Raw genomic sequence first — 23,811 nt, 5'->3', positions numbered from 1 at the left:
CACAGAGAGAGGAACCACATACCAGAAGATTACAAATATCCAACACCTTTTTTAGTTAACATTCTACAGTAACTTTACCCTATGTGTTAAATATTTCTATCCACATATTCAATGTTGTAGTGTATTACACAAGAACAACAACAACAAAATGAATTGCTTTATTACAAAAATGACATCTGCCATATTTGCATTAATGTATTATCAGACAAATGCATTCATGCATGTACACATAACCCTCCATCTCTACTGCAAGGACAGAGAAGCCTTTTAATGTACATGAATCAAGAAGCTCTGCATTCCAAGCCTTTACTTCTGTGATCCCAAAGAATCAAATAGTGTTACTGATTATAAGCCAGACCATTGCAGGTTTCCAGAATCAGTACCTTAGAACTTGTCATTTTTTTAGATGAATGTTATAATTCATAAGGACTCTCTGTTTCTGCATTTGCTAGCTAACCTGAGGCATTACATGTAAATTTTTCAGCTCTTCAGCTTTAAATGAATTCTCTTCTGAAACAGTAGAACCTTAGGGTGTTATTGTAAGAGTAATTTCACACTAATCTTTTGTGAAGTGCACTGAGTCCTCACAGTTTCTTTCCCACTCTCAAAATAAGCAATAAAATATTTATTAAAACAGCCTGAACCACACAAGGTGGTGTAGGCTGAAATTTTGTTCTTTGCTTGTTACAGTGGCATAAATACCCTAAGTGGTATTTGTATCAAAGCTATATTCTATAACACAAACCCCATTGGGCAAATAATACATTAAATCTGTAATACTTTCTATTGCCAGTCTCATCAAGCTGATTTGGAATTTGTTGCCTGGGTAGAGTGACTCATATGTTTACTGGCCCTGACAGGTGCTGGACATCTTCCACAGTCATTAAAGTTAATGACTTCAACAGCGGACAGGTAAAACTGTATGTTGATGTAGGTATCCTCTTAACAGGTATTCCCAAGTTATCATTCGAGAGCGTATGTAAGTGGTGTTGATTTTCTTCTGCAATCACAAAACCAGTCCATAACCAAAAATCTATCCCTTCATTGCAAAAATAACTAATTAGCTTCACAGGGACTCCTTGTTGGAGTAAAGCAAGAAAATAAATGGCACTGTACACAGAGCTTTCCACATAAAAGCTCAGTTTCTTGCCATAAAACTAGTCACATCCTCACCGGAACAGAGGAATTAACATACTGGAAACAAGCCAGTAATTTTATAGAAGTATATGCCTTTAAGTAAGCTCTAAATCAGTATTCTCACAATAACCACAGCTTTGGCATCATTTCTATCCCAACAAGCCACAGCTGCTGAACTGGAGACTTCTGACTTCACATTAGATAAGTAACAAGAAGTTTTACTCAGTGGTGCCAGGGCCTGTCCTTTGATATCAACACAGCACACTACAGTTGTTGACCAGCTACACAGAAAAGATATGCCTTTAAATTACACTAGTTAGCTAAAAATATTCAGGCGAGAACTTCACAGAGACTTATGACATTAGACTGTCAACCAAGATACGATGAGACCGAGACCCCACAGGCATCTATGTATTCATACAAAACCAAGAGATTAGGAGGACTGACTCTAACTACAGAGAGACCTCTACTTTGATGCCTTCCCAGACAGTAGATCTGCACTATTAATATGACAAAGTCCTGTACCCTGGCATCCACCCAACAAGACAGAAGTACTGAGCCAAAGACCTCACAGAAATCTCTGCCTTCATATGAACCTGCCATGCAGGTCTTGCAATGAGTATAACATACAGCCATCTGAAGGAGGAAAAAGAAAAGATTAAAACCTCTAAAATTTAGGCAGAAGATCTATTTCAGTCTTATATACTCATCACTTTTAATGTCTAATTTTTCAGAATCTTCCAAAACAGAATGTAATACTACAATTCCACAATTACCTCAAACATAACAGTTCAATTAAAGAACTGGCCGCCTTCAGCAGTTCTCACACAAACATTTCTTACCCTTATAATATCATAAAATTTTGAGGTACAAACTGCTGAGCAACACATCTTCCAAACCCAGACCAACGTGCTGTTTGCTGGAAAAAAATTGAAGGAAATAAAAAAAGTGATTGCAACAGAATTAGTAGGCAAGATGTTGACTAATGGAAAACTGCTCAGAAGTTTGGAATATATTTCAGTAATTTGGGGGGAGATGGTAGTCAGTAAGTTGCAGGATGAATGCATTTATTAGAAATTTATCTTAATCAACCCACGTGAAATGTTCTGTCATACATATAACCATTTGCTCCCTATGAGTAACTGTTTGATGGCAAATGTCAAAGTACTTTATTTTTTAATGATGTTTAGAAAAGAGATTGGGATGACTGTGGAAAACTTTTCCAGAAAATACTTAAATGACCCAGTTAACAAAAATATTTTCTTCAAAATTACTTCAGAATTAAATATTACTAAAAATTAGGAGGTTTGCCATTCAAAATTCTTACATCAATTTCCAAAATAGGATTTTGTCTCCTATAAGGACATTGGAGAAAGTCTACATGCAGATACCCCAGAAACTTGAAGCAAATATTTTCTTTCTGAGTGCTGTTTTTCCATCCACAGTGGCACAAAAAAATAATCGCAGAAAAAATGTTCCAGGAAAGCCTTTCCCTTCTTGATGTCTGAAAGGAGTTCTTCCCATTTTTATAGTGCTGGATCTTTACATTGTTCCTCATTTTTCCACTTATGCTCTTAGCATTTTTCAATGCTTTCTTTTACCTTAAATGAATTTCTGATTTATAATGCTGTGATTTCTGTGTCTCATTTGAGCAAGGCAATCATCTAACACTGCCTCAATGACTACAGAAGTCCAATATTCTACAGCATCAATCACTGACTTGTTTCCAGATTTCACTTATTTTAAGTCAGAAAAAGATGAACAACAATAGCTGCTTTATTTGTCTTTTGCACTCTTTGATCCCTCACTTTGAAGGCCTAGAAAACTGTTTAATGTGTAAGGGAAGACCTCCCCATATTGTTATGTGAGTGTCCCTGCTCATATTGGGAAAGATCCAAAGCCCATTAAAGTGATTGAGAACCTTTCCATTGTCTTCTGTGGAGTTTGGTTGGACCCAACAGGTGAAAGGCAGTCTCACTGAGGTGAAAGATTCACTGGAAAAGCTTTACAATCTTGACAGTGATAAGCAGAAGAAAGGGATAGTTAAGTTCTTTCATAAGATGCAAGGCTAAATTTGTTGGACCAAACTTGAAAACTGGAGTGTTCTCCACTTTGGATACTGGTTCTCAATGTTTAAACAAATTAAACTGTTTCCTTCTACTTGGAAACTGGACATAGTTTTGAATGCTTTGGCTTTGCTGGCACATATGATATGCAGGGAGTAAGTAATGGTTAACCAAGCCTAATAGACAAAGTATACAGGGACTTATGAGTGCTTAGGAAATAGACCTCAATCAGCATTTTACAAAACAGGATTGGGGAAAAAAGTGTTTGTTCTGAGGTTTGAGATAGCCATAGAAAGCCTAAACACACTTCAATCTAAAAATGGTATACCGTTATTATTTTTCCATTTATATTGGAAATGTTATCAAAATTTCACACACCTAAAGATGCCGATGTTACCTATGCAAATGAAATCACTATAATAAAAGCAGTTTTATTTATTGTCCACAAAGTACTAAAATTCCAAGCCATTGCTATAAGAATTCCTGTGATTACTATCTTCTTATCATTCATCACTCTACAGATTAGATCCTGAACCACCTGTCAACCATATTGCTATGCAAATTGCTTTACTTTGCAGAGCTAGCAAAGTGCTGATCTCAAAGCCTTTCAATGGCACTGCAGGGCTGCATAACACCAGACCCCTAGCAAGTAACTGACAAGGCTGATTAAGAGCTCCAAAAAGTACCTTTTGCAAACTATCCATCAGAGGCAGACAAAAAGTTAACCACAATATAATGAAACACAAATCTAATATGAGTGAAAACAGTAAGTTGCATCTTACTTCATCTGAATTTTCTGTTGTGATGGTTTTATTTTTCAGCTTTTTCTGCAGCAGTTTGGTTTCATACTCTGGTCTGGGATGCTCCTGAAAAAGAAAAAAAAAAAACCAACCAAATGTGTGATTGTGATTTAGAGAAAAGAAAAAAAAATAGTTCATGTAACTTATTCATGAGCCAAGCCATCAAGAAGATTCAACAGCACAGCACTTTTCGGACTAGTGGGATCACTGCCAAAGGTATTGGATATATTATGGGATAGAGGGGAAGAGTATTTAAGGATTGCACAGGACCTGTTATGGGATGCTTGGGGAGGAACAACTGTGGAAAAATAGAGGGATAAGGTGATATAAAGGGCCAGTCACATGTAAATCGTTTGCTGGTCTGTATGGGAGTCTGACCACCAGCAACTGGAGCAAGTGCAGGTGTGAGACTGAGTATGTAAGCACTAGTGGAGGTCACGTTGGAGTAGCTGGCATGTAGGTGAAGTGTCTGGGAGCCAGGAAGGTGTGAATCTTTAAGGGCAAGATGGTGGTGGTGTTGGCTATCAGAGGGACCCAGGGAGTCCCAGACAACTGCCAGAGAGACCACAAGGTCTGGGGGCCTTTAGGAGTGTGACCCACTGGAGTATGAGCGCACGTGTGTCTTCACAGTAAAGACCACAGTGGACTGGCTGCTAGGGGACCAGAGGAGTCCAAGCCAGCTCTGGGGAAGCAGGATATATGTGCAACTGAGCAACTGGAGAGGGGCTTTAGCGTTGCAGGCTTGTATCTCTGGGTGCCACCGACTGGGGCCTAGGGGCAGCTACTGGGCAGACTGAGTAAGCCCAGCTGCTGGGAGGATCTGCACTGTACATATTTACATATAAATATTCTCACCAGCAGATCTTCATTGTGCTCAGCCAGGGAGAGGAATAGGATGCGACTGTTGTGTTGTCTGTGTTTGTGTGCCTGCTGTGTCTATCCGTCTGTATGATCTATGCGGCTGCCCACGTATATGTGCACATATGTGTGCTCGGTGTACGTATGTCTACTGGGAATACATGCTTAGCCTCACTACAGGTTGGACCTAGGGGTATGGAGCTGTGGCTGCCTCACCTCTCTTGGGCTTTCTGATCTGGCCCAGTTTCCCCTATCAATAATCTTTCAAGGTTTGCTTGCAAATCATATTTTTCTTTCCCAAATTAGAGCATAAATTAAGCATGGTATCACAAACTTACCAGGATTTTAAATAAAGCAGCTCATAAAAAAGACAAACGCCATGTATCTTGTCATTCCAACCAAGTTCTGAATTCATTCAGAGCCTGGAATTTGGATTGATGCCTCCCACATAAAGGCTATTCCTACAGCATGGGTCATACCACCCATTCTTACGGTAACTAGAACATATGCTTATCCGTCACAAAATCAACTTACTAACACTTTTTAATGAATCTGATAGCCAATTTTAAAAAAAATTAATTAATCCTCATGGACAATAGAACAGGGCTTGCATGAAACTTCAGCAGTTGTCCTCTAGGGATAAGTGCTGTTCATTTTCTGTTATCTGTATCATTTTCACCACATCAGATATCATCTTGAGCATTCTCTGTTGCACACCAGTATACTGACACAGTGAGACTTCCAGTGTATTGTTTATCCTGATTATTAGGTTTTCCTGATGCATTGAACAGGTATGTGAGCACACCATCATTTAAATAACTGCATTAAATGAATATTTCTGTAGCTTTTTGAAATGTATGAACAAGTCATACGCATGTTTGCCCTAAAGGAAGTGCCACAAATGGTACATGCACTTTACTGCTCCGAGGGAGGCTGGTACTAACAATGGAGGCTTTAGGGAACTTTTTTTCTCTAAAGCTCAAGTACGGCTATGCCTCTGAGGCTCAAGCACTACAATGCTATACCAAACAAATATAGTGAAACTGCTAGCATTACAGCTTGTTTTACACTTGTAATTTCAAGTACTATTCAATTTAATAGAACTTGTTCTAAGGGTGCAAGTGTGACACTCTTTGCATCACCAAGTTCTTTTACATTACTTATGCCTAACATAAAAATAAATACCACAATGAATGAAGTTCAGGAATCATTATAGTACTTCTTGTCACAATGGTCATTGTTATTACTGACAAAGTGCTATGACTGTATGTGGAACTCCAAGAAAAAATGAGGCACAGATAATCTCTGACATTACTAAAGTCCATTAACAGCAAAAATGGTTGAGAGGAGGATGGCAAAAAGAAAGACAAAGATACAATAATAAATGTTTAAAGATGCTGTGGTCAATGCACATATCTAGATGTTTTGTAGGTTCTCACTGGCTTGTTGATTTGCATTAATTTGTCTCATGCTTCCTTCAATAAGGTTCAGAGGTCACATGGAAGAAACATTTAGACTTAAATGAAGCAAGGATGAAGGCATCAGGCATGGATGGCTACATGAGAGGAGACAGCTTGATGAAAGTAGAGAAATGAGATAAATGAAGCTGTAAGAAACCGAGGAGGTCTAATCACACTATGGCAGCACCTGCAGAGATGGATTGGTTTTCTTCATTTTTTTCTTATTTTCTGCTAAGCAAAGCATTCTGGGACACCAGGGCAGCTGCCAGAGGTCAGAGAAACTTTTGAAAATTGGCTTTTTTGAGAAAATAATATGCCAAGCAAAACATTGTACTGTAACTTACTTTTTTGCTATTGACAGTTTTGTTTTGAGTGCATATTTTGTTCAAATTTGGTCAAATTATTTTAAGTTTTCCTAGTAAGAGATTTCAATGTCCTTTTAACTTCATTTCATACACCTACATCTGGATTGGAAAATTAGTTGATCTGTCTTTACTGAATCTGCCAAGTCATTTTACCCTTGACTGAACAGAGTACAGTGCCTCCCGGAATGCATGTATCTATATATTCTTTTTATGAGTACATTGCATGAAACATTACTTTACAATGCAGATTTAGAGATACTTGATCCTGATCATATATACATGGATGTGAAGGAACAATTACACTCTGCTGCAAAAAGAGTGTGATTCAGAATCAATTCTTTGTCTGAAAATGGGAAGAGTTCTCCACTTAGGACAATAAGCTGGAAATAGTTGTGATGACTTGAAGAAGGCCAAATGTCCATGTAGGGATAAATATGAATCCCACGATGCTGAAAGTTTGCCAGTACAGCTGCCAGACACTTATTGAAAACCATGTGAGCCAAGGTACTTTGAGGCCAAATGAGTGCTCAGAGAAGAAAACGATAATTCCCATCCTGAAAACAAAGAGCCAAATCATGAAATTTTTACTCAGACAAAACTCATATTGACGTCAGTGGGAATTTTCCCTGAGAATGGCCTCCAGGACTTGCCTCAACATACAACATGTGTATCCACTATACATTGCAAATTAAGGCTGTGTAGGTAGTGATCCAGTTGGATAAGAATATATAACGCGAACAAATCTGTCCTTAATTTCTCTTTGATTTAGGAAGAAAGTGATAATGGAATTTTACAAAGCATGCATAACAAACACATCTTGATTGCTAAGAAGAAATAGAACATTAGAAAATATCCTAGATTAACAGACCAAAGGAGTTACCAGCAAAAAATAAACCAATCTACTGCTTCATTTTTACATGTTAAGGACAGTCAAAGAAACACCGCAAAACCATTGAACAGCCTTAACCTAGTATGCTGAGCACAAGCAGAGCAGCAAAGCAGGGCATACTGGTAGGAAGGAAGGTTTCCACAAATGAGAACTGGAATGACCCAGCTGCTGCCCCAAATCAAAATGGAAACTTGAAATGAACAGAACAGAGAGCCCAGCTGTTCTCTGCTGCAAGAAGATTATTTATTACAAACCAGGGACTAAACCCCCCTGTTTCTTATGATGATGACACAGTGGGTGGGATAAGAATTCGAAGGAAGAGATTGCCATTCACACCAATGATCTGTTTAGACTGTTCTGGTAATGGGATGCTCATCCAAGCAGAAGTATTTTTATATCTCAACACGTATGAAGGCATCACTGGTAGATATTCACAATCTTTTTAGTTCAGATCACTTGCACTATTAATTTGATATATGTAAAATAAAATTAAAAAAAGCTTTAATAATTCATCTTACAAGTTCAGGGATGTCAAAAGACAAAAGTCACTGTGCAAGCACATAGGAACTCAGCTATCAAAGCTCAGCGATTCTAAAGCAACACAAAACAGAAGTAGTTAAAGCAGAAGAACCCATAAGGTATATAATCGAAATATATTTGCCAAATAGAATGATTTAATTCCTTTGTTTACTCCCACTGAGCAAGAACAGTAGTACTGCTTTGGAGGACTACCTGCAAAACTGAATTTTGAAATATGGCTTCAGATTTTTAAGTGCCCTTAAGCTAGGACCACACAACCAAATGCTGCTCTTGCAATGTCAAGATATCAAATTTTGTGGATAACTGTAGTGGAATATAGCATCATTTGTTCTTGTTCATTATTCAATTCAAATCCACTTAAATGCTCCTACATCAGTAAGGGGAATCGTGTGAAGCCAGATGTCCCTTGAAGTATGGTATTGAAAATTTTGTTTAGAATTATTTATTCTATTGCATAATAAGTCATTGCTGAAACTAATGATCTGACAAACATAAAGACGACACCCAGCTGTAAAGTTGGATGATAGCCCATTAAAATGGGGCTTCACCCAGCTTGTCAGTGGAATAACTTCCAGCTTACTTTATTGCTCTAACTTTGATAAAACATTACCTAGATTCTAGAAAATTTACAATGTCTGTGCATATCACTGTTATTTTTATTGGTTTTAGTTGTCCTATGGTAGTATTCAGTAGTCATAGTCATGGACTAGGAACCTCACTTTAGCTACTATATAAGCATAGAACCTCTTCTCCAAAGAAATTTTCTCAAGGAATAGGTATTTTCCCCCTTGGGCACTGTTCTCTTATTTTGTCTGATAATGTGTAACAGTGGGAACACTTGGCTGTGGAGGCACTCTTTAGGGAAGTGTGTTTGTGGAAATTTTTCTTTGTCAATATTAAAGACTGACTGTATATTGGATGGATTACAGATTTGTAGGTCTCAAAAAATAAATACAATAAACACTGCAAAATCCTTTAAATTTGATCTAAAATAGCTGTTTCACAAATCATAACATCATGGTCTCAAGATAAAATATCAGTTTCCTCCAAGTAAGAGAAGGTATTTTTCTTCTAAGGAATCTGAAAATCATGAGACACTGTGCCTTGAACTTGTAATTGGTCCAAGGCTACCTATTGCACATTATGCATCACAGTGATCCCAAGAAACTTAGAGAGAAATTCAAAAGAGAAGATCACTGATGCATGAAAGAGGCAAACATGTCATAGAATAATCCTATTGCAGCTAGTCAGAGGTCATAGACTTTAGACCTATGATTGAGTGGGTAAGTAGCTGTCAAAGTTGAATACTAAATCAAAATTAGTGCTTCTAATCATAGTATTTATATCAATCCCATGGATAGAACTACTGCAAATGTCATTAATTTCCCTGTCTTTCCATTACCAGAGACAGATAAGTGAAAATAATGTAAGAATGTTTCTAGCATCCCAAATCTCAAAGCTTCTATCACTCTCCCATTTTAATACAGATGCCTCATAAATAGCCAGTTTTTCTGCCACACAGCAAACTGTGTTCCAGGTAATATCAGATCAGATTTTTGTTTATGAAATAGTATTTTCTCAGCACTGGCTATTTGTGATATTTCTGGAATTTTCATTTTCCTGGATCATAGAATCATAGAATGGTTTAGGGTTGGAAAGGACCTTGAAGATCATCGAGTTCCAACCCTTTCTTCCTTTCCTTGTTTCTTCCTTTCATCCTCTGTGTACATGGAAGCCATGGCTTACAGGCCACCTGGCTTACTAGGTAAAAGCAATGGAAGTCTACATAGTATTTTAAGGTACATTTCCTAAAACATCTTAAAGCATATATATCAGAGGCAAGCTAACAAAAGCTTTACGATATCCAGAATTATCTGGTTTCAGAAGGTGTATATTCTGGCTAACCACTGTCTTTCCAAACCTTTGTGAACATTTCAAGTTGAACCATGATCCAGATTAGAGCACTGACTCCTCTCTAATGTGGAGAAATACAGATACTTCAGCTAATCTGAACTAAAAATCTATCTTTGACCATAAACATTTGTTCAGTCTTTATTAATTTGTTTCAGCCGTACCAGTGCGTCTTTTAATTGTTTCCCGTAAATTTTCCGATGACTCGATTTACAGCCAGGAATGTTCATGAAAATAACTTATTTGAAACAAACACAAATGTTGAATTTGTAGTCAAAAGCTTTTATACTTGAGACTTGAGTTTAGTGGCTGGAGTTTGACAGCAGCGTAAGCCAATCTAAGCCTTCACTCCCATACTCAATTTCACCTTGTGCTAGCCACACTTTTGCATTTTTGTCCTTACACTGACACCAGTGCATATGCAGCTGCATGGCACAACCAGGATAAAAACTCCTACTTCATATCCCAGGCTATGCTTCAGCTGTATCAGCTGCCTGAACTGTTCACCACTCATTTGTATGCTTGCTAGTATGTATGTAAGAGGAAGAACAAACTGGGATAGTAGCACCACAATAGTGTGGAGTTAGGTTAGCTTAAGCTGCTATGCAGCTGCAATCTATAAATGAAGCTGCATGCTACAGATGAGCTGATTTAATAGCTCACCATTGCTAAAAGTGTCTTCCTAACCCACACATTCTTCTTTTCCCTTGCCCCATGCCATGGTTATGCTATGTGAAAACTTATCTAATTATTTGGTCCCCTCCACCACTACAAGGCCATTTGAAATCATATCAATATCAATAAATGTATAAATATATGTCAATCATATCAATACCACATAATCACATATTTGATATAGGTGTAATGTGGGAGAATTTTTATAGGCATGAGTTTGCTACAATGTGCATTTCACATACGCACGTGAAAATGAAGGAATTTAAGCAAATTTTAAAAGTCTAAAGCAAAACTAAAAAGTAGGAAAGAATTCTGCTGGGTTCTGAAACTCTGCATTCATTTTAAACAATTGGCAATTTTGGCTGTCATTAAACAATAATAATCTTAAATTTTAAAAGCCTTTCCAAAGTTCAAAAGCACTTTTAGAAATAACTTCCACTGGGTTTAGTACTTCGTGCAGATTGACAGAAGAGCTACTTCTCCTTCCATCTTATTTCAGTCCTAATTAATCTTCATGTGTCAATGACACTTCATGGGAAAAATCACAGAATAAATAACAATGAACTAGCAATAAAAGACTCTACAGAAGAATAAATGACATCTAGGCCCCTTTATTCTAGTTCACTAAAATAAGAGTTTCTTAACACGTTTCCACATTATTAACATACGCAGTTGAAGTTAAAAAAATAGCAGCCTCCATTCACACACCCAAGTAAATGTAAAATGCATTTTAAATTTAAAAGAAAAAGTTCATTTCCTTAAAAGGAAAGTTCTTTCCCCACACAAGAGAATACATAGTGATGTAGGTCTGAGATTCCTGGAGCAACCACGTGACCTAGGACTAGATTCTGATCTCCTTAAGACCCATAGCAGGTTAATCTTGGAGACTGTCAGCGTGTCCAATTTACCTAATACTGAATCAGCCCAAGACACCTTCAGTGCACAGGAAAATTGATTTTTTTTAGGCACAACAGAAGAGAAAAGAGGGGAGGAAAGAACAGCCTGAGAAAAAACACTGGTGTCTAAGAGACCTTTGTATGAGAGAGTTGGTAGAGGCAGTACTGTGACTTTGGGGGACCTGAAAAACGCAAACAGGGTTTGTGAGACTCTGGGAGAGGGGAAGGTCCCTCTCCGCCTCCTCACACCCATCTTCCTTAGAACAGATACTCCCTTGCTGTACAAGATCCCCTATGCTCACTCCATATCTTGCCTGTTTTGCAAGAAGCACATCGCTGGCGAACTCTGCTTATGCACCCGTATTTCCTGGGTCACTGGGAAGGAGAAGTGGAAGAAGGAAAGGCCTAGAGGTGGTCCCTGTTCCTAGAGGGGCAGTGCTGGATAAAGATACAGGATGTGGTAGGTCAAGGCAGAGAACTGTTGGAAAGCAGGACTTTCCTCCCTGTTTGCACCTTTCCTCTACCAGTAGCTCCTATTTTCCATTGTCCATGCCATGACCATGCCCTGGGCCACAACAACCACAGTAGAGAGCTGTTCTTCACAGGCTGGAAGAACCCATTCTAGCTCCTCTGCCACAGCTTCACACCTCAAGCAACTGCCCACCTCTGTGTTTACACCAGAGGACATGAAGATGTAAGCCTCCTCTCTGAAATCAGGGGACTGCAGGAGGAAAGAACCCATGCCACCTCAGGTAACCCAGCCTTTGAGTGGCCCATCACAACATCCTGAGTAATCAAGACTACCTATAAGGAATCAAACAGATTTCAGGCTTGTAGACAATTCAGTCCTGGAAAGGACACAGGACGTCATTATAATGGAAAAGGAATAAAAGAAAGGAAATTAAAGCACGTTGATATGTCTGGTAGAAGAGAAATAAAAGAGTAAAATTAACTAGAGCTCCAGCATATTGTGGCACATCTCTGGATCGACAGTCTTGGAATGAAAGAAATGTAATCATATATCTTTACCAAGTTCTTGGCAAGCAAAGGAATTATCACCTGCTTTGGTTCTTCTAGTTTACAAATTAAAACATGTTTAAAGTGTGCCTTCATGTGTAATTTTTTAATGGAGCAACAGCTGGTACTAAATAGTTTCCCCTAAGGCCTGAGGGGTAACATCCTTTTTTCAACATTCCTTCCCCAACTATCCTAATAAAACTCTCATCCTCCTTATCATAACACTTAAATCTAATGTTGAAAAGACATGTCCAGAAGATCAGAGCTATTCTAGGATCATTAAACAATTAGTGTTAACAGGAATTTAATGCAAGTGACAGAAGGTTCACAGAAAATTTTGAAAATGTAGTAGAGAAGATCGAGTTAAACCATGATCAAGTTAGGAGAGAATGGGATGTATCTGTAAACATATTCAATGTCACCAAGTCTGCTTGCTACATAATTCTGTCTTACCCACTCTACCTTACTTATTACTTTATCTTAACTCAGCAATAACCAACAGGGTATCCTAAAGTCTTCCCCTAATGTTTCAATAACATTTTTTTTAAAGACATCAAATAGCAAAAGGAGGAATGAGACTTACGGAATTAGAGTTTGCAAAAAAAGTGTGCAAACATTTTACAGAGCACAGGATTTTAACTTAAAATTGTAATTTACCAAACATGTTTCTAATGAAAACAGACAACTACGTTCCTCCCTGTTTTACTGAAATAGTATAACAGCATGACTATTTGAATAATAACAAGACTTCCACTTGTTGGCAATGCAGTTAGTGTGGACTTTCTGTCCATTTATTCTTCTGAGTTCTGCTCCAAACTCTAATATTTCATCTTTTATACGCAGGATTGTTGGTAAAATGAGGTAAAATCTCTTCCACCCAGAAAACCTAAACAGGAACATCCTGGGTCCTAGAAATAAAATTTCTGAAGATTCATGAGAGGCCAATAGTTTCTACTCCCCACATCATTAATTAGAGTCCCTCAGTATTTCTTCACCAGCTCCTTCACAAGTAGAAGAGGGTATGGATTCTCCCACCTCTACCCTTGCTTTGTTGCTCGCTATATCCCTTATTACATAACCTGAAAAACAAACAAATGCATAACCTCTTTGATTGGGTTACTCAAAGCCACATCTGTGGCATGCCACATTGGGTGTTTATTCAAAATATTTCCAAGACTTTTTCTGTTTTCAAGTTCTGGTTTGGGTTTGTTTCTTTTCTTTCCCTCTCCCATTTAGTTATCAGTTCCTCAATTGCTTTTCAGCACAATTATCTATTTTACACTCCAGTACCTAATGCTACCTATTATTTTTGGAGATTTCAGATGTACAATGCAAATCCTCAAAGTCTGTACAGTTACAAGCTGCAAATATGAATGCAAGCCTAAGGGAGTCTGCTTTCTCAGACTGCCATTGCCATGATATTTACAAATAAATGGACTAAATTAATCTCTCATGTGACTCTTTTGAAGTAAAAGATTTGGACCAGTGTCTTTCAAGAAAGTAATATTACTGAAAATTATATAGTCAAGTGTCCACAAAAAATACACTGAAGTCATTTATTCCAATATAATTCTCACAATCTACTTCTCAGCTTTTCAACTTTTATGGTTGTTTTCCTCCCTGTTTTGGTTCTGTAACTTCCCCTTCTAAAGAAATTGATAATAATAAATAAACCCATTTGGTCTTAAAACTTTTAAAACTTCTGAACTTTTTCCTTGTCCCTTTTCTTCTTGCTCTGTTAAGTGATCTTGTGCATTCCACTTCTAGTTCCTTCTGGCCTAACCTGATCAGACATAATTTTCCTTTTTCCAACATAATTTTCAACACTTATAAACACTTCACCACCACTGAAACGTGGTGCCAGTATCTGTCTCACAGACAAATTTATTCTTATCTTTATGAATCTAACGGATAAAAGGTGAACAAAACCTGATCGAACTTCTGTGTTTTTACTGAAGTATTAAGTGCTGACAGAAGACGACGCAGTGCATGACATTTTCCTTAAGAAGTCAGGTCAAGAAACACATCCATTTTGAGCATCATTCTTCAAGAAAGAGCTGGATCAACTAGAAAATGTCCAGCAAGGAACAAGAATAAACAGACATCTAGAAAATTATTTGAGAACAAAGACTGATAGACCAGAGGTTAGTTCATCTTAAAAAAAAAAAAAAAAGGTGAGACAGGGATATTATGTTGAATTTTGCTGAAAAGAGGACAGAGGTCATCTTTTCTCTTTACCTTTGAAAGAAAGAACAAAAAATTACGAACATTTAGCAAGGAGATTTAAGTTAGAAAAGCTTATTAGCAGTATGGATAGACAAGTATTAGAACAGACTGCCTAGGGAGGAAGTGAAATCTCCACTGCTGGATTTATTTAAGAAAAAAATAGACAAACATCTTTTCATAATGATTTAAGTAGAGTTGATCCTACAACATGTAATGGATGGCCCCTCAAGGTCCATTCGGGCCTTGTTTTTATGATTCTACATACCTAATTCTTCAGCTTGTGCTGAGATGTGTCTGGCACTCCTTCACTTGTCATAAACGAAGGATTCTTGCTGATCCCACAGTTCCTGTCCACAAGCTTTTACCACTACAGAGATCCACATCACAGGACCTCACAAATCTATAGATTCTTTCACAGCATTTTGCAAATATTGAATAGAATCTTGTACTGCAAGAGATTAACTTGAAATTTAGTAAAATCTGGTGGGTTCAAGTATGCTGCAGAGCCAAGAATTTCCTCTCCAGCCTCTCAGTTTGTAGTGTAATTAGTATAAAATTGCTGTTTTCCCAGGGACCAGTATGACATTCCACATAGGACAAGCAGTAATTTCTGATGTGCTGATGCACTTGGTTTGCGTCACAGTTTACAAACTGTAAGTACTGGGTTATACTGTGAGCATCACCCATGTCATAACTGGATAGAGAGTAGTGAAAAGCTGAGAAACTAGAGGTAAAACAGGGGACGTTGTAGTCATCAGCGAAGGAATACTTGGGGGGTGTCCCTTACCCTAAAGACATTGCTAAAGGCTGCATTTTGGGATTGTGATGGAAGAAGAGGACTACTGGAGTCTGCTGTCTGTTCTCAGGGTTATTCTTTTTCGTTTTATCCAATGATTCTTATCTGAGGAATAGACAAAAATGGAATAACACTATCACCATGCTACATCATGAAGTTCATGATGTCAGCTTACTGTTCTTCTAGGTTATTTGCACTCTACATCCTGTTTGAGCCAAGCTCAAGTAGCAGAGCTGGAGGCTTGTATGTGGTCTATTGTTCAGGGAACTGTGCTGGAACATGAAGAAATGGATTCAAATCCTCCCATCAAGCCAAGGTAGGCCTGCAACGCACCTTCCAGGAAACTGACCCCATTTTAGTAAGTCAACAAAGAGAGCAAGGCATACCAAATTGTTCTATAAAGGTACTTAGCTCATCATTAACAATAAAAAAGCAATTCTGAATTACTGAATATAACCGTGTGCTAGACCCATATTAGCATCTATTGCTAGGGGATATGTAATGGAAGCTCCAAAGTCTACCTGTTAGTATGATATTTATGACTAGTAACTGTACTCTCTTTAGTCAGAGCTAGAAATTAATCCTCTGGTGAATGTCAGTAATTTAAAGAGACCATAGGTCATGACATGTGAAACAATGCCTAAGAATAGAATTAAAAACTAAAAACAGATTTAGGGACACTCTAAATACTAATAAACACATATGTCTCACTTTTTGGTCAACTCAGGTATGGCTAGAAACCTGATGGGCTCATTGCAAAGCACTTAAAAATTGTTCTTAAGAAACCGGCCCCATTTGTTGTTTGCAACAGCTTTGTGAGTGAGTACCTAGAGTTCAGGTATCGTATATACAGCACAGACCTCAATGCAAATATTATTTATGTTACCCTGACATGTTACAGTCATCATCACAGAGAATTTTTGTTATACATAATGAAGTAGCATCTATATGACAAAGTATTTATTCTGTATCGTTCTGTTACTACACTACAATGGCATATGGGCATTTTCAGCAAAGAATGATTTGCTCTTGTCTTATAATCCTTTTCGCCTTAATTATTAAAATTAGAGTGGTGACCAGTAAGATAAAGGTGATTATTTCTTTAATTATACATTGGTATTCAAAACTGTATCATCTATAGTCATTTCGAAAAACATAACTATGAACTGCATTGGGCTGGAGAATACTCATGAGAAATCATAATATTGATGCATATCTTCGGATATAGAATAATTTATACAGTAAATTAGCACAGGGGGAGGAAACTTACTTCTTCTTCCTCCAGTCCAGTTAGATCCCAGAAGTAACTCAATCTCATCTGCAAACGCTTCCAATGTTCAAGGAACATAGTGGCTTTAAAAAAAAAAAAAAAATTAATTTATAAATCTTATGCACTACGATGAATGTTTGTGTTACTTACAAGCCTCAACTGATATTTGAATCCCATTTTGCTAGGCCCTTTATAAATAAGCACTAAGAAACATACCCAGGCCCAATTTTAAAGAAAGAACACAAGCAAAGCATGGAAAGCATAATTACTGTCTTTTTACAAAGAAAATACAGAAAGATACAACATGGATCGCCCAAAGGCACTGGTAAGTTCTTGTCAGAGACTGGAACTGAATCTCTATCTGCTGATAACCATCCCAAGAACATCATCTCTCTTAATTTACCATGAGCCATTCTACAATTCATGAGTACAAAGCATATAATGAAGAAAAATCTAGGTCTAAATATTAATCTGTATAACACACTAACTGGCCAAACAGATTTTGTTGTTTCAGTGTTTCTAATCAATCAGAAAAACGTGAAGAAGGTAGGTGTAGCCCGCTACTGAAATAAATCATCGATACCTATATGTAAACTAAGACCTTCAATAATATGTAGAAAATAATGTTCTTTTGGAATATATTACAGTGGTAAGTTGAATGTTTTTCTCCTGCATAGACACAGCAATTTTCTTCTAAAGGACTAGCCAGTAGTTCAGTCTCCTGTTTTTCCATTTTTATTAATATGAAGGAACAGTTGTTGTACTGTTGTTTCATATCCGAGGGCTGGAGCACCTCTCCTATGAGGAGAGGCTGAAAGAGTTGGGGCTGTTCAGCCTGGAGAAGAGAAGGCTCCGGGGACGTCTTATTGCGGCCTTCCAGTACCTAAAGGGGGCCTACAGGAGAGCTGGGGAAGGACTTTTTAGTAGGGCAGATTGAACATTAGGAAGAAGTTTTTCACTTTGAGGGTGGTAAGGCACTGGAACAGGTTGCCCAGAGAGGTTGTTGAGGCCCCATCCCTGGAGGTGTTCAAGGCCAGGCTGGACGTGGCCTTGGGCAAGCTGGTCTAATGGGAGGTGTCCCTGCCTATGGCAGGAGGGTTGGAAGTCGATGATCTTCAAGGTCCTTTCCATGATTCCACCATTCTATGATTCTATGATTCTATGATATTTACAGTCTCCAAACCTTCCTCTCATAATTGCTGTTTCCTCTAGATAGCCCTTTGCCTAGCTACTCACGATTTATGAACTTATGGATTCATTAGAAGTAGCACTTCTTACTCTTGACTTGTGGACACCTATTTTCAGATGAATACATCAACACCAAACCAATATATACCAACTAAAACCACCCACTATACCAATAAAAGCTATACCTATGTGGTACACCTATGAGTCCAACTGTGGGCACTGTTTTCCATTTCTTATGCTTCACTTCACCTTTTCAGTTGGTGAAAAGGGGATCGTAAAAACATTGTTAGATCACAGCAGTATTTACATCCCTTTGAACATCTTGTAGATAGCTCCACAAGACACAACAATGGAGAATTAGATCCAGCTTCATTTGACTGCATCTACACTTCGTGTGAGCTGTAAGATAACACTGGGAAAAGTTAGACTACTATTAAAATAACCTGACTCTTAAAAGACAGAATCTATTCCAACAGTTCGCTGCAAGTATTTTCTGCACAGGTATCCTCACATAATGTAAGAAAAAAACATATAATTTAAACACAGGACTGGCCATACACTGAAAGTAAATCCAGACATGAACCTCTTAAGTTGCTATCTCTGCTCCTGCTTTACAGAGGACAGGACTTACAAAAGCCATATTTAGCATGTTTTGAAAAATACAGAAACATTTTGTCATTTTATAGGGAGCTATTACTCATTCCTTTTTTTCCTGTTTTTCAAAAATTCAGTTCCACATTTACCTCTGTAAGAACTTATTTGGCTAGATGCAGTAGCTGTTCTGAAATCAGAAAAACAGTCCCATTATATTCAACTGTCCTTCTAATAAATGCATCTGACAGCTGAAATTCAGCATCCCAGAACACCAGTGACATTAGGCACATACTCCATATTTTGTGAATATGGTCCTTTGCAAACAGTATTGCTGGAAAGATACTTTATGAAGCATCAAGATCAGCTAGTAAAAGCCTGATTCCTTTCAAGATATCAACCACAGTAAGTCATCTGCCTTCCACAGAACGGGAGAAAGCAAGCAGGATGAAAGACTTCCTGTGCCCAACACCATCATGAAATGAAGCCAGCTCAAATTACCATACTTTGCTCTTTTAAGTATACGATTGTAAATTATAAGACATGCAAGTTTCCACATCGCTATACTATAGGCTATGAAAAAGCATTCAGGCAACATTTACTCAAGATACTGTGAGGCAAGCTCATTAGGCTTGTGAATGAGGTCTGTCATTCAGCAGAATGAGCTCTAGATACAATCTTCTAGTATTAAGGCAGCAAAATTTGGTGTAATCTAATACTTAATAGGCAAGCTAGGCAGAGTTAGTAAAACACACTTTATTTCACTTTGCTGTTCTTTTCATATGATGGCTGCATTTACTTGCACTGACAAGCTCAGTTATCATGGTCCCCAGAACAGACTTTTCCAATCTGTGGGAAACATTTTTTGGAGGGGGGATACAGCTCAGAAAGAATTTTTCTATTCTTACAAGCCTTTTTTTAAAAGTTCTGTTACTTTATAGATTCTACTAATTTATCTTAGTGCGAGGATATATCAACATTTTGCTTTGCACATTGCATTGCTAATACTGAAATATAATTGTTTTGGATGAGGCTGCATGGAAATGATCATTTGCATGGATGCAAGTTTACAGTACAGATCCCCTGTCAGGAAAATACTATTTATCTATGAAAGAGTAACTGAATTGTCATTCATACACATGCTGTCCAAACAGCTACACTGAAACTTGGACAAGGCAGTGTATTGCATGCTTCATGGCAGCAGGTAAACTGTGACATCAAGCTGCCAGACTACTCTGTAATTGTCAGCAATCTGAAGGTGGAAATTAAGTCATTGTGAGAGTATATAAATTCATCTTTTGCCATTTCTCTTAGTCATAGGGCTTACATATTCTCTAACTTCTGCTGAAGGGTTTCCAGGAACTGCTAAACAAAAACTTCTTACTTCCATGATCTGTTCTGTTTGCAAGTTCCTTAAAAACCCAACACCAAGCTACCAATTAGTTATTCCTAAAACAAGCTGTAAAATTTTAATAGGGCTGCAAAATACAACACACTGATTGCTAAGGGATGGCTATGATACGATAATATATTTTCTTAATCTCATAATAGGAATGAAAAATTCATTTTGTGAACAATGAATAGGGAAATAAAAAGACATTTTACAGTAGCAATAACACCTTTAACTGTCACAATAAAAAAAGATCTAGAGTGAATGAAGGAATAACACCAGCAATAATACACACAAGCACAGTACACACACTTTTCAGGGCAGAGGTGAGGCCAGAAACAATAAGAACAATAGTACAATGCATTCATTAGAATTTATTAAGTGTTTTGATATCCTCAGTGAGACAGGATATACTTGCCATTAAAGACACCCAAGGTTGTTTAAATTGAATACTTCAGAACATATTATAATTGAAAGGATAATAGTCCCATTGTTCTTGGAATCCCATAAAGTTTTGATAAAATTATGTGACTAAGTTGTCCCACATGGAAGTGCACTCTGTGCTTAAATTAAACCCTTTCAGCTGCCTGCACCATACCAATCCTCAAATACGTTCTGGCCCCAAATGCAGAAGGTGTTAAAGGGACTTGCAATGTCAGTAGAAAACGAAGAAAAATTAAGAAAAACATAGCAAAGGTTAGAAGTGCCATTAAACTAGGCAGTAGAGGGAGAAAGGACAATTTGTTCTTCCCTGAACTACCCAACCCCTCTCCATTTATTCCAAAGCTTGCTGTTGACAGCAGAAAGCCTTGTAATATTGCTTTGTCCAGTCTCAGCACAGAGAGCCCCTTACTGGCCCTCTGAGGATTGCCAGCTTCATAAAGCCATAGGTATCACATTCAGTCTAATAGCACTTTCTTATATGTAAGGCTGCTACATTCTACTACTGTGCATCGCAGCTTTCATTTCTGTCAGGAGTCCAAAGATCAAACGACAGTGTTAACATGTGAAGCAATACTCACCCCAGAGAGCCATAAAGATGGAGAAGAAGACTGTGGCAGGGTTGTCAAATAAGTGGCTAGCTCGAGCAGTAGCACAAGCAGAGCTGAGGTTCCAGTAATCACAGAACTTGTCACATAGGGGACACATGGTGAAGGCATTGTGTTGGTCGCACATTTCTTTACTATGAATGACAAGTGCACAAATTCTTAGAGTATTACGTCTCAGAAAAGGGGGATGTACAGTAGCGATATCAAGCAGTACATCATAGCCATTGCGAGCAATTTGCACTTGCAGAGAACAGGAGCTGTGTGTCTCTTCAAGGCACGTTGCCATGCTCTGGAACGTTAAAATACCTATAGGCACCTTACCAACAGAAAAACAATGCAACACAGCAACCAATCTTATCACTGCACTGTATCGAAGACTGCATCACTGAGGACTGAGGTTAACCACACCAAAAGAAAATAATTTAAACACAGTCAAAGTGGAATTTTCCATCTCTACACTCAGTTACATGATTTGATTCAGATCAGGTTTAAATTCATGAAAAAGAATTCTGAAGTGGCCATAAAGGAAATTCTGTGCCCTTGACAAAATACACTTTTTTAACACAGTGGCACAAAAATCCATGTCAAATACATGCTACTTCGTGTATCAGGACTGGCCATGTAAGTATGCATAAAAACCAAAGCCAGCACGCAGGCATGTTGGTTTGTCTGTGTCACAGACAGAATAAATCTGCAACACCATTTGCAAGATATGCTAGGTTTTGGTATAAACTGACATATGTGTACTAAATTTAAAAGACTTAGACCAGCCAAGAGACTCATTCCTAGCAAGGATATTATACTTCACAACATTTACTTTCTGATTCACCTCTACCATGCATTTTATTTTGTGGTGTATTTATAAAGACAATTGATGTTTTCCCATCATACAACTTTAACACCAATTCTGGTCTGTACCACCATCTGCCATAGGGTTTTGGCTAAGTTCTTCAAGTGTGAGCAACTATTTTAGGCACCCATGCTTATGTATTTTAAGGGTGTTCAGATATTGTGCGCACGGTGGTTTCAGGAAATCAGATACCTTTACATTTCAGGGTTCTCAAGTTTGCCTGCTGAATATGGATGTGGTATTCCTGGTCTCCATAGTTCCTTGTTTTTCTAGTACAGAGTGCTAACCTGATTTTCAAATTAAAAAAAAAAAAAAAATAGAAAAAAAGCCCCCTCCTCCTCCCAGCACTAAATCTTATAAGAACTAGAAAGCTTCCACTTCTGCCTCATATATTCAGATGTTAAGTTTTATTTCCTTTCCCTCAGTTTACAGCATTTGTTCAGCTGCCCTCTGGAAAACATGAGATAAGAGACTTTCTTACAGATTTTAAAATCTTTACTTTGAAGTTGTTATTTTAATTCATAGTCTTATTTTCTATGTATTTACGTCAGTATCTAAAAATCTTTTTAAAATCATTATCACTATCTCTTTAACAAGCCAAACCCTACTTGACACTGCTCAGTATACTTTCAGATTTTTTCATAAGGTTTGTGTGTGGAAGACCTTCACACCTGCACAGTCTTACTCAAGTGAACAGAGTAGTACAAAGCTCTAGTGTCCTTGCCAGGATTGTGAGCTGTGGAAAGACTTGCAACATATTGCTTCATTGATATCTGGCATCTTGTGATGATGACTGTTCCTGTACGGACCATCATTAAATAGCATTTTTTCTATGACTTCAAATGAAAAAAGGACTACCAAACTGTAGTATCAATATGTTTAATATTATATAATTTGAAAGGCATACAGCTGGTTCCAGCTATCATATCGTTAAAGTAATGCTCTCTTCTGTTTCAAAAGGCAGTAGAGGGTGCTGCAGATACATCTTAGCCATAAATCTCACTTAAGTTTAAATGTTAGCACAAGCTTTCCCACAGACAAGCAGAGCCCATCAAGATTCATCTCGATCAAGCTAAGAAAACAACTCCCGAGTCGAATGTGTTATTCATCATTAAACTATCAGTAATAAAGTCCTACTGCGGTGATCCACTTCAAATGCTGCCAGTTCATTTGAGAGAATGCAGGAACTGCCACAATGAGTGTGATCAGCAGTACTACTAATCCAGTATCCTGTCTCCACCAGAAGTCAGACACAGGTAACAGGGGAAGTGTCCTTTTTTTTCCACTGAGAAGCAGATATTAACATCACTGTGTTAATTTGGCAGCTTTTCTTTAGTATAACACCCGCAGGGGACACAGCACAAAACTCAACTTTTTGTTGCAACTGTCAAGAAGGAGAATGCTATGGTTACCAAACATGCTAAATCTGCTATTGTTCATCTTACTTGTGCAAATAGCCTGATTTTACTAAGAAGAAAAAACTAATCCAAGAGCATTGAACAGTGTATCTGCATTAACATTAGTGAGTTCTGCAAGATGTCAAGATATGTGCATCCATAAAAAGCAAGTGAATGTCATAAAAAAGAACTTAAAATAATGCAGCAAACTCACAGAATGTTTCTGGTTCAGGAGCTGCAATACTGAACAGCCAGATAAAACAGCATCATTCAAATGTCTTATCTACTCAATGCATGTGTATTTCTAATGCTCTAATGCTCAGGGTTGTTAATGATACATCACTGCTCTTCAGTTATGTTAAAAGCAATTATTCTCACTAAGGATTATGAACAAAAAGCACAGTCTTACAACTTTCAAGAAACAAATTATTGATCACAGA

The 23,811-nt window shown here is 37.7% G+C and overlaps 1 protein-coding gene across 1 annotated transcript in view; it reads right to left on the bottom strand.

The window, feature by feature from the left end:
* ANO2 (anoctamin 2) overlaps positions 1–23,811 on the bottom strand; it is a gene marked incomplete at its 3' end in the record, with an annotated part of 184,944 nt that overhangs the window by 98,670 nt on the left and 62,463 nt on the right. The window contains exons 10-12 of the mRNA XM_082495320.1: positions 21,098–21,258; positions 16,907–16,989; positions 3,986–4,069 (exon numbers count right to left, since the gene is read on the bottom strand). Of these exons, the coding sequence (XP_082351446.1) occupies positions 3,986–4,069; positions 16,907–16,989; positions 21,098–21,258 (328 nt within the window). The remainder of the gene's footprint in view (positions 1–3,985; positions 4,070–16,906; positions 16,990–21,097; positions 21,259–23,811) is intronic.

The sequence above is a fragment of the Vanellus vanellus genome, assembly GCF_965231255.1.
Source record: "Vanellus vanellus genome assembly, chromosome: 1".
Classification (NCBI taxonomy): domain Eukaryota; kingdom Metazoa; phylum Chordata; class Aves; order Charadriiformes; family Charadriidae; genus Vanellus; species Vanellus vanellus.
Note: the sequence above shows the minus strand (reverse complement) of the source record. Positions and strands in the feature narration are given on the sequence as shown.